The sequence below is a fragment of the Camelina sativa genome, chromosome 18 (genome assembly GCF_030686135.1).
Source record: "Camelina sativa cultivar CO46 ecotype springtype chromosome 18, ASM3068613v1".
Taxonomy (NCBI): Eukaryota; Viridiplantae; Streptophyta; class Magnoliopsida; order Brassicales; family Brassicaceae; genus Camelina; species Camelina sativa.
The window spans coordinates 18,237,841-18,249,320 of record NC_141897.1 but is presented as its reverse complement, the minus strand read 5'-3'; the positions used below and the strand labels follow the sequence as shown (position 1 = coordinate 18,249,320).

The 11,480-nt window shown below is 35.2% G+C and overlaps 1 protein-coding gene, 1 long non-coding RNA gene and 1 pseudogene across 2 annotated transcripts; 1 reads left to right on the top strand and 2 right to left on the bottom strand.

Moving 5' to 3' along the window:
- Positions 1 to 3,130: 3,130 nt before the first annotated feature.
- LOC147923041 (uncharacterized) lies at positions 3,131 to 3,878 on the top strand. The gene is made up of 2 exons (XR_015588866.1): positions 3,131 to 3,237; positions 3,813 to 3,878. It is a non-coding gene; the product is annotated as an uncharacterized LOC147923041 (long non-coding RNA).
- A 3,830-nt stretch (positions 3,879 to 7,708) lies between these two features.
- Positions 7,709 to 9,482, bottom strand: LOC104761747 (putative F-box/FBD/LRR-repeat protein At5g56810). Its single transcript, XM_010484863.3, has 3 exons — positions 8,402 to 9,482; positions 8,173 to 8,310; positions 7,709 to 8,083 (listed from the first exon to the last, which is right to left on the bottom strand). Exons 1-3 carry the CDS (start codon positions 9,299 to 9,301, stop codon positions 7,799 to 7,801), a joined length of 1,323 nt encoding a protein of 440 aa, XP_010483165.2. The 5' UTR covers positions 9,302 to 9,482; the 3' UTR covers positions 7,709 to 7,798.
- Positions 9,483 to 9,869: 387 nt separating this feature from the next.
- LOC104763534 (putative F-box/FBD/LRR-repeat protein At5g56810 pseudogene) lies at positions 9,870 to 11,446 on the bottom strand (annotated as a pseudogene).
- Between the last annotated feature and the right edge of the window lie 34 nt (positions 11,447 to 11,480).

The following is an 11,480-nucleotide window of genomic DNA, read 5'->3' as shown; positions in this document are numbered from 1 at the left end:
TTCAATGGAAATAACAAAGTAATCAGTCAAAATGACAATGTTGCTTTGTATTTTTTCGGAGACGCATTTTGAATCCAGTAAGAGATACGGTAACCACACGACTTCACATATTGGAATTATCTCTGGCAATAGAAAAATAATGAGAGGTAAGAGTATGAATGCTGTGGGAAAGCTACAACAAGAAGATATAGTTAAAGTATGTGGTGAGAGTCAACACTATACCAAAATTGTCCTCAAAATAATTAAAATAAAACAGTAGAAAAAATATTCCCGTAGCGCGGGCACGATCCTAGTTCTAATATAAATACTTGAATCACATATGGTTTTGAGGTAAAGACATCAATCAATGGAGTCTTCATTTTCTTTTACTCACATCGTCAAAGTATATTATAAGGGAAGCGTCGTAGGGGAAGTCGATATTTTCGCGTTCGAGAACTATAATAAGTGTCTCGTAGATGATCTGTCTAATATGTTTGGAGTGACAGTTAATTGTAAGTAACTTAAAAAAAATGTTTTTAGTTGAAGAAAAATAAAATATATCATCTTACATTTTGTTTCTCGAAAGCTATCATCAAAACTATACAAGAAAAAACAAGTACTTAGTTCATATGCATATTTTCTTTGCAACGATATACAAATACACAAGTAAAAGAAAATATGTAGTCTAATTATTTGTGTTAGTGTGTTGTTTTGTAGTCTAATGATTTGTTTTAGTGGTGTACTGCTTTGATCAGTTCTACAAACGTATTAAATGTACAAACCACATACATAATTTAATTTTTCTAAGTAGGCGACGGAAATAGCTGTGTATGTAGAAATCACTATACGTTGACGTATACAGACAACGATGAATATTGGAGAATGGCCGGAGACATCCCTTGGAGTATGATCCATCTCAATTTTTTTTTTTTTTTTTTTTATATATAATCCCAGTTTCATGTGCCTTGACTCTATGTTTTGTTGCAGCAAATTTCTGAGTACAGTTCAAGTATTGATCCTTTGGAGGCCGGAACCCCAACCGACCACTTTACAACTCTTCAAATGAAACTATTATCTAAATATCTAATTATTTCTGTATTACAAAGTCAACTTACATAATTTTACCAACTATTTAAACAATACTCGTCTCTCTTATTATCGGTCAAATTGTGTAATTGGTTAATATTAATGAGAGAGATGTGCATTCATTCAAAATCCGTTTTGGGGATGTGAGTTAATCTTGAACACATCAACGAGCAGACATGATACAATCTCTCGTCTTGTTTTTGTTATCTCACATAATAACCTAGAGAGTGAGTGACCCCTTGGGAACAAAAAAACAAAGAATAAACTAAACCGGAGAAAAATTTCACGACCGTATTGGGCTAATCAAGAGCCATATTTTTCTTCATAGCTTCATAAACAATGTACCTAATGCTTGCTGCTGGACCACTTTGAGAAGATTGGGTAAGATGTAAAGGTGGATGAGGCAATAATAAAGTGCATAACGTAAATAACACAAAAGCTTTGTTAACGAGGTTTGATTTTTTCTACTCCCCAAGACAACGTCCAGATTTTAATTCAGCTAGAACAAGAAAGCAAATACGATCTATTCACAAACGCGTAAATCAAGTACAATCTTCTTAATTCACCGTTCTGTTCTATTACATGAAATCTTAAAGATAAATTTCTACCCTTAACTAAACTCACAACGAGCCTAGATTTAAACCAAAATAACCTTATCATAGAAAATGTTCCTTTTTCTTTTTACATAATTTGGTTCGACAAGATTCTACACATGGCCAACACTATTACTTGGAATCAACACTATTAGTTTCTATTTTTCTTCTTCTAATAATACATTAAAACAAATTTAAAAGCTAATAATACTTTTGATTACCAACGGATAAAATTTTATAACATTGTATACCTGCAATCAGAATAATTATAAAACCATTTGAAAGGCTAAAACAGAGTGTTTTTGAATTTACTGTTGGTGTTACCACCTCCAAGAAAATACCATGTTTGGTAAGTTTGGCTATTATATACCCACAATGACACCATATGTCCATATGCACTTTACAACATAATCCTATCATATCAATTAGACAAATTACTAAGCTTAAATCATGTTATTCGATATTGTTATTTGCAAGGGATTTGATGACCATTTATTAGATGCACTCTCACGAGATCCAAAATTGCATAATTTTATGATTCGAGAGAGAATGAAATAAGTAAAGTAGAGATTAACCTCTGACTAAAATGATTTTTTAAATTTTAATTATGGAGATACAGACCACAAACAGTCCAAATTAAATCAGACTTCACAATTGTTGCAGACATTAATACTCCTAAAATCAAGGGCTCGTTATACCTCTCAGGCTCACACTCAACTAGTATAAATTAACCCTCTTTGAGATCATTGTAAACACAAGTTCACAAAGAAGAGTCATTCTAAACATATATACATTTTTTTCTATTCTTTTCTTTTCTCAGAAATGGCTCAAAAAAACTCTATTCTTTTTGCCACTATCTTCTTTGGTTTGATAGTCATGTCTTCATTGGCTAGTGAAATATCAGATTCAAACAACGAAGAAAACAAGGCGATGGTGTTGACGAAAGAAGTAGAAGTAGATCCAAAAGGGTTACATCCCATAGAATGTATCGGGGCGATCAAGAGCGTGGAAGGTTGTTTTGAAGCAATTGGTGGGATGTTCAAAGGAAAGTTTCATGGCATGAGACATGCTTGTTGTAAAACGCTTAACGGGATTAATGATAACTGTTGGCCCTCGTTGTTTCCCGGAAAACTCTACCTACGTATCACGCTCAAACTAGTTTGTCTCTTTAGTGAGATGTAGCCCTGGGCAAAAAATCCGGATCCAGAGGACCCGAACCGGAACCGACCTGAAAAAAACCGAGAATTTCGGATTCGGATTTTGTCATTTACCCGATTGGGTCCTGTATGTGTAGACCCATGGGTATCGGTTCGGTTTTGGGTTTTACCCGATACCCGAACGGTTAAACCGAAAACCCGAAAATTTTAATTAAGAGAGAAAGGGGATTTAGGGTTCTACCATTCAATTCCATCGACCTTTCAGTTTCTTTTTCGATACTCGATACTCGACTCTCTTTTAATTTTTTTCCATCCTTTATATGAAACATCGAGATAATATTGAAAACATAAAGCTGGAAACCGTAACTAAGATCTGGGTGCCTTCTCCTCCACCTTCTGCTTTGTCGAGAGTCCAATCAGAGGTAAGGTTTACTACTTTACTTTGTAGTTTGTACTTCGATTGGTCGAGTTCATATAGCTGTATATGTACTTCGATTTGGTCGAGTTCTGGGTTGGGGTTGTGATATTCTGATGTAGTTTTGTATATGTACTTCGATTTGTTCGATTTGCTCGAGTTCTGTATATGTAATTGGTCGAGTTCAAGATTATAGCTGTCTTTGTACTTCGATTTGGTCGAGTTCTGGGTTGGGGACCTGGGGTTGTGATAATATTCTGGTGTAGTTCTGTATATGTAATTTGATTTGGTCGATTTGGTCGAGTTCTGTATATGTACTTGGATTGGTCTCATGATCGGCAGCAGTTCTTGATTATCACCGTGTGTTTTTTATTTTTTTTGTAGAGTTGTAGACAAATAAGATAGAGAGTAGTAATGCTTGAGTTTCTGTCTTATCTAGTAAACTCATGTCATTGCTCATGTCATTGCCCTTTGTTGTTTTATCTAGTAAACTCATGTCATTACTCTAGTTTATGAGTTTATGTCTTCTTAGTTTTGAGTTCTAAGTTCTAACAAAGGGTTTTTTTTGAATGTTTGATGTAGATGGCGTCTTGTGATAATCGAACAGGGACAGACAATGATCCGATGGAGGTTGAAAGTGAAACTGACGATGATGAATTAGAGGGGACATATGATGAGGTTGAGACACCTAGTTCTGGTAAGACTCGTAAGAAAAAAAGGAAAAGAAGCTGAAGGAGTTAGTAAAGCAAAAAATAAGGAAAGGTCGTATGTTTGGCAACATTTCACCATAGTCCAAAAGAAGAAAGACATGTGTAGTTGCAATTATTGTGGAAGAGAATTGGGTTGTGCAACCAAGTCCGGAACTTCTACACTAAGGAAACATGTTGAGAAGACATGCAAGACATATAAGGTATGGCTAAGTGCTAATAAAGATAATGTTCAATCTGTTTTAACTCTTGATGGTGTTGGTGGTAATATTAGAGTGAGTAAGGTCAGTGAGGCAGTGTTTAGAGAAGCTACTAATGAGATGTTGGTTCTAGCTGAGTTACCACTAGCTTTCGTTGAGTGCTTAGCTTGGAGGCATTTCTGTTCTAAAGTTCAGCTGTATAAACCGCATTCTAGGAGAACGGCTACAAGAGATATTGTCGAGACTTATGTGAAGAAGAAGGCACTGATGAAAAAAATTCTTGAGCACAACAAACAGAGATTGTCTTTGACTACAGATATATGGGTTGCTCCCACTACTGGAGCTAGTTATATGGTAATAACAGCTTATTTTGTTGATGATATGCGGAGATTAAGGAAGATGATCATAGGATTTAAGAATGTTTCTGATCATAAGGGTGGAACAATTAGTAACTGTCTTATGGACTGTTTGGAAGAGTGGGGCATACAAAAAATATTTTGCATCATTGTTGACAACGCTACAGCTAACACTTCAGCTATGACTAAGTTCAAGACAACATTTCTGGATAAGTATGGAAGTGATGCATTGATACTGAAAGGTGAATATTTGCATTTGAGATGTGCTACTCACATACTGAATCTGGTTGTAAAGGAAGGATTGCGTGATATCAGTAGCAGCATGGAGGCTGTTCGCAATGGAATACACTATGCAAGATCTACATCGAATAGGCTCAAGGCCTTTGATTTTCGGGTGGAATCGGGAAAACTTAGAAGGGGTAGCCTGCCTTTAGATGTGAAGACCAGATGGAATTCTACCTATCTCATGATAGAACAAGCTCTAAAATTCAGAGTTGCATTTGAGAGGATGGAGGCTGAAGATAAACCTTACAATGACTACTTTCAGGAGAAAGTGGATGGACATAAAAGAGTTGGGCCATCATTAAAATCAGATTTGGATTCAGTTGAGAGGTTTGCTCAAATTCTTGGCATCTTTTATAAGTCGACATTGGTTCTTTCAGCTTCTACAACTGTTGCTGCTCATAAACTCTATAATGAGATAGTTTCTGTTATGAGAAACATTACCATTTTAGGCACAACAGGAGATGATGATGACATGCATAAGAAAGCGACATCCATGTTCGCAAAGCTGGAGAAGTATTGGAGTCCATTTGGTGATAAGGTTGAGATGAACACAATTGTGATGGTAGCAAGTGTGTTTGACCCAAGGAAGAAAATGAAGTTTCTTGAGCTATGTTTTGATAAGCTTTACGGTAAAAGTAGTGTAGAGTCTACTCATCTGTCTGATTCAGTGAAGAATATCTTGAAAGATTTGTATGATGAGTATACCAGAGCCAGTTTGTTGAATAAAAGTAGTGAAGGGTCATCTTCTCATTCATGGTCTGCGGCTCAAGATCAGTTTGATACTGATATGAATGAAAGACGAGCTCCTGTTGGATATGAGGATATGGCTGAGATCTTCGATGATATGGTGAAAGAAACGGGGATTCATACTTCTTCTAATGAGTTGGAAGTGTATTTGAAAGAGGATATGGAGACTTCAAATATTCTAAAAGGTTTAGAGTATGATTTGTTATCATGGTGGAGGGTCAACAGTGGGAAGTATCCAGTTCTATCATTGATAGCTAAGGATATACTTGCAATGCAAGTGTCTTCAGTAGCATCAGAATCTGCTTTTAGTACAAGTGGTAGAGTTTTGGATCCAAGCAGAAGTTGTTTGACACATTATATGATCGAAGTGTTGATGTGTACTGAACAGTGGCTGAAATGTGAGATTCATATCAATGACAAAGGAGTCTCAACCATTCAACAACTTCTTTCTGAAATTAAGTTGCAAGATGATCTTATGAGAGGTACTTTTTTTTCTTTTAGTTCAGTTTTAATCTCTTAAATCTTAATAATGTTCGATTGATTTCTATTTTCTAACATTATGTCTTCTTCGATTTTCTACAGAGTTTTAACCTGATTTCAAAGACTGAAAGATCAGTAGAGTGATTGATTGAGAGAGTGAGCTATTGAGGTATTTCTCTATCGAGTGACTCGGCCATAAATTGTTTTCTTAGTCTCTTACGGTTGAGTGTATAGTTTACCAATTGATTGATATTGTTCTGTGTTTTTTATTGTATTGGGTTTACCCTATTGGGTCCTATACTCGTATATCCGAAAAACCGAACCCGATTGGGTTTTACCCGAACCCGAACCTGATACCCGAATGCCCAGGGCTGGTGAGATGCATGAAGACTTTATCCATAATAAGTACTAGCAAGCTAGTATTATATTATATTTCTGCCATTTTTTTGCTTTTGGAAAAATAAGATGTGGTCAATCACGTCAACGATGTAATCTTCCCATGTTTATTTAGACCAATAAAGGATAAAACTATTTTTTTTAGTTTCTAATCTTCCTATGCAGCAATATGATTACTATTTGGACCTTCTTAATTATAAAATTGGATTAGATGAGTATTTGATGATGATTTACATATATACTTTTGTTTTTTTTTTTTTGTATTTGAAACCAATGATGATAATTTAGATACAGTAGAACCTCTATAAATTAATAAGGTCGGGACCATAAAATTTTATTAATTTATAGAGGTTTTAATTTATCGATAAATTAATAAAATATTAATTTATGAATATAATTTTTTATGAGAAATTCAGAGTTTAGAAGAAATTGCTACTACTATTTTTCAAGGTGATGATGTAGTTGAAGAAGATATGACAGTACCTTTAGAACCAGTTACACGTAAGGAAGCAATTATCGCGTCAAGAACTCTTTATAATTTTTAGATGTGATTTGAGAACACAACACCAGAAGTTTTTGATGCAGTCAGAAAGATTAGAGATGCTCTCCAACAATAATGCAAATTTAAGAACAAACAAACAACAATAGATTCATATTTCATTAGATTTTCTTAGATATATATATATATACTAGTTTATTTGATTATTAATTTATGATATTGATGGGACCATATTTTTACATGGGATTTTCAAAAAAAATATTAATTTATTATTTTATCGAATAGTGTCCAAAATTACACTAGTCCCAACTTGGGACCGGAGAAATTTATTAATTTATAGAGGTTATTAATTTCCCGAGTATTAATTTATAGAGGTTCCAGTGTACTTGCAAACTAATAGACAAATACGTAAGGGGTAATAAGAATAGGTTGAGTTAATTGGGATTCATTATTGTTCAAGTTAGTATAATCTCAATCGTAGAAGTAGGTACTAAGTTAGCTAAGATTAGTTAAGATAAGTAAGTTGTTGGAGTGGTAAGAGAGTCAGTTGTCTTTTGTTTGTAATCTAGTGTTAGTGTGTGTTTTGATGATGTTGTAAGAACCATCCTTGTGATCAATATTAAAAATGTAGACAATCAAAGTGTTATCTCTCTAAGGTTCTTCTTGTTTTTACTTAATGACAAAACAGAGAGTAAAACAGAGTGAGAGATGTAGAGAGATATAGAGGGAACGGACCTGCAACTTGTAGAAGTGATACAAGGTCCTAATCAAAGTGAGAACTATCTCAATAAAAAGGGGGAAAGTTTAATAATTCTAATGGAAATTCAGATTCGAAATAATAAATTTATCTCTTGCTAAAGTTCAAATCCAAGATATAACCCATTTCCACGAGAAATTTCTAAAATTTAACTAAAAGCTGACAAATGGTTGAAGCCTTAGACATAGATTCCAACTCCTTAATCATCAACTGACCATTCTCCATGTCCCTTGAACACAGAGAGATTGTAGCATTCTTCAAACAACGAGCGTTTTTCAAAACGTACGCCGCAGCTTCTATCTCTTCATATGTTCCTGCGTAGCCTATCCACGCGAAAGTCTCGAGGTGGAAGCTCAAACATTCAGGAACCGAGCTCGGGTTAGAGACTGAAAATGGTTGATCCTCGACAGTATAGTTGGGATGTTGCTGATCAGAAACAAAAGACATTGTGTTAGATCAATTCAAAGCCCTCAAAACGCAATACTAATAAATTGGAGACTGTGACTTTTACTTACGTGGTTGAGCTTGAGTGCTCGTAAAGACGGTACATCTTTCAGCAAACTCATAAGTAGATTCGACCTAAAGTTGTCGTAAATGTCTAATTCCAGATGAAGAAGCTGCTTGGATATGAATCTATCTGTAAGGTGAAAAACCTAAACAAGAAAACATGATTATAGTGTTTATCTTGAAAACAATGCTATCTTCAAAGAACAGAGATTAATTGTGGGAGAAGAAAGAAGTTACCATTGAAGGATACAAATCTAGGGAAAGATGTCCAACTGAGGTAAGAACTTTAGGAAGCTTCTCATTCTTTGACAGATTAACTTTAACATCTGCCTCCACCAACTTAGACATATCTACAACAAAACTGTAACAACCTACGCGATCGAAGATCTTCAAGTACTTCAACGAAGGAGCAGTAATCTCGACGATGGCCTTGTCGTCAGCATAATAGCTTTGTTCTTTAGTGAAAGATAACCTCTGTAGAGAAGGGACTGATATGGTAAACACAAAACTGCCTACACTGCAAGTTCTTTGGATGAAGAGATCTTCAAGAACAGGACAAGCCGATAATAGTATGAGAAAGAGTCTTCCTGACTCGAACTTAACACATTTGAGGTACAAACTTTTCAGGGATTGGAAGCAAACGGGAGACTCAACAACATCAACAAGAATATGGCCTTGGAGTTTTAAGACAGCTAGTGTTTGGAAGACATTGAGGTTCTTTGGGAAACTGATAGTACTGTAATAACAAGGATAAGTAGTAGAAGAGATTGAGATCTCAAGGAGAGAGGAATGAATAGTGTTTGGGGAGGAAAACAGAGAATCTAAGGAATCAGAGTGTTTCCTAAGTTTGAGATTTAGGGTTCTGAGAAGTGGAGCATCATGTAATTGCAAGGACCTGAAACAGAATTGGACAAAACCTCCAGCGGAACCAATGTTGGGACAAGAATTTTCATCATACACAAGAGTTGACAACATCTTCCATACAGGTTTCCATCGTTTAGACAATTGACTTGTGGACATTGCATCGCTTACCGGGATTAGTGAGAGTATTCGGAAAAGCAAATCGTTAGGTAATTGGCTGATCCTATCTTCGTACGTAACCTCTTCGGTTCCAGATCTTGCATCATCCATCGCCATATCGTTAGATCTGATGGAAGAATATTAAAAATAAAATAAAAAAACCCTAGTTTTTGGCTCACGCGTAGAGGAGCAGGATTAGAAATGACAGATATGAAACTTTGTTTGTTTGTTAATCTTTTTCTAAGTCTTTTTGGTTTTTTTTTTTTAATCACATAAGATAAGTTATAATTTGTTATGTACTGTACATTTGGAGAAAAATGTAAATTAAAACAAAAAAAAGTGGAAAGATGAAGATCTCACCTTAATAATTTCTCTTTGATTTTGTGTCAAAAATTAAATTTTAGTTCTATATATTTATCAGTTATCACTACATATTTGTTTGACTAACTAGAATAAGAAGAAAGCAGATAAAGGACAAAAATCATCTAAAAAGGTTAAAACAATATTCCCCCTAATTTTTATTACTCTTTGTTTTAGATTATTTGCCATCCTCAATTTCCAATGTAATTTTTACAATAAAATTCTAAATATAACCTTATTAAACTAACACAATAAATAACATAATAAATTATTGGTGAGGTTAAACTTGTTAATTTACACCGTTTTTTAGTTTAAGTAAAATTCTCTAGAATGACAAAGTAATTAAAACGGGAGGGAGTATGTTCTTAACTCGAACTACAACATCCTTCTCCCCACCTGGACAACCTTCTGAATATATAAGGATTGAAGCGGTTTTTAAGTGACGAGCGTTTTGCAGAATGTAAACGACGACTTCTTTCACTTCCTCTCTTCCTACAAAGCCTCTAAATTCAAGATTTTCAAGATGGAAGGATACGCATTCAGGAACTAAGATCGGTGCAGAGACTGGAGGAAGTTGATCCTCGGTCCCTCGGGTCGTATAAATAAAATGGTTCTGTGAAACATATATAAATGCATTTTAAGCTCTCTTGAAACAGAGATCAGTAAGTAACTAAAGGGAAATTAAGTGAAACATATTTTTTCAATACCTCGTGAAGCTTGAGAACTTGTAGTTTAGGGGAATATTTGAGCAAATGCAGAAGCATATTAAGCGGAAGTTTGTGGGAAATATGTAGTTTCAGACGAAGAAGCCGATGAGAAATTCCATTGGCAAGAGGTAGAACCTGCACTCCACAACATTATTTAGTTATTACCAAACTCCAAAAGCATATACAACAAATGCCATCTTTCAAATAAAACAAGACCGAGAAGGGTCATCTAGTTACCAATATGGTAGTAACTTACCATTGAAGGATGTAGATGTATTATTGAAAGAAACTCTACCGAGGTAAGCAATCTGATCAACTTCTCAGCTTGGTATTGTGAAAGTATTACTTTTGCACCCACCAACTTCGGCATATCTTTAACGAATTTAATACAACCACTCCAGTCTATGATCTTTAAGTACTTCAAAGAAGGAGCATTAATCTCTAATTTTAGGTCACCGTTATCGACATGGTCAGTGATATGTAATCTCTGTAGAGAAGGTACTGATATGGTGAAAGGGTGGATGCGAGTATTGACATTTGTTACGAAGAAGAGATCTTCAAGAACAGGACAAGCCGATAAAAGTATCCCCAAAGACGATTTGGACCAGAACATCACACTTATGAGATGCAAACTTTTCAGGGACTGGAAACAAACAGGAGAATCAACAGCAACATTCAGAGTAATAGTGCCTTGGAGTTTCGAGACGACTAGTGTTTGGAAAACTTTAAAGTTTTTTGGGAAACCTATATAATTCTTAGATAAAGAAGTGATTGAGATCTCAAGGAGAGTGGAAGGAAGGTTTGTGAATAACAGAGAATCTATGACTATGGAAGCAGCTTTCTTGTCAAGTTTGAGGATTAAGGTTCTAAGAAGCCGCGCTTTAGGTAAAGACATGCTACAAAATTGGGCAAAGCCAAGGGAACCAATAACGGTGGGACAAGTTTCATCATACACAAGTGTTGGCATCATCTTCCATACAGGTTTCCATTGTTTAGACAACAAGCTTGTGCTCATTGCAACTCTTACCGGAACTAAGGAGAGTATCTTGATGAGCAAATCGTCAGACAAGTTACTGATTCTATCAGAATTAGTAACCTCTTTGATTTTTAATCCCGCAGATTCCATCGCCCAACCAGAGATTAGAAAAGTGCTAGATCGCTTCGTTAGATCTCAAGGAAGAATAGAACCCTTTTTTGTGACAACGAATAAAACCCTAATTTTTGGCTTG

Bases quoted from the DNA above. Each gene is read 5' to 3' on its own strand.
- LOC104761747 (XM_010484863.3), bottom strand. From the start codon at position 9,301: ATGGCGATGGATGATGCAAGATCTGGAACCGAAGAGGTTACGTACGAA. The intron at 8,311-8,401 runs GTAACTTCTTTC...TTTCTTGTTTAG, and splicing joins TAGATTTGTATCCTTCAATG to GTTTTTCACCTTACAGATAG. The intron at 8,084-8,172 runs GTAAGTAAAAGT...GTTTCTGATCAG, and splicing joins GAGCACTCAAGCTCAACCAC to CAACATCCCAACTATACTGT.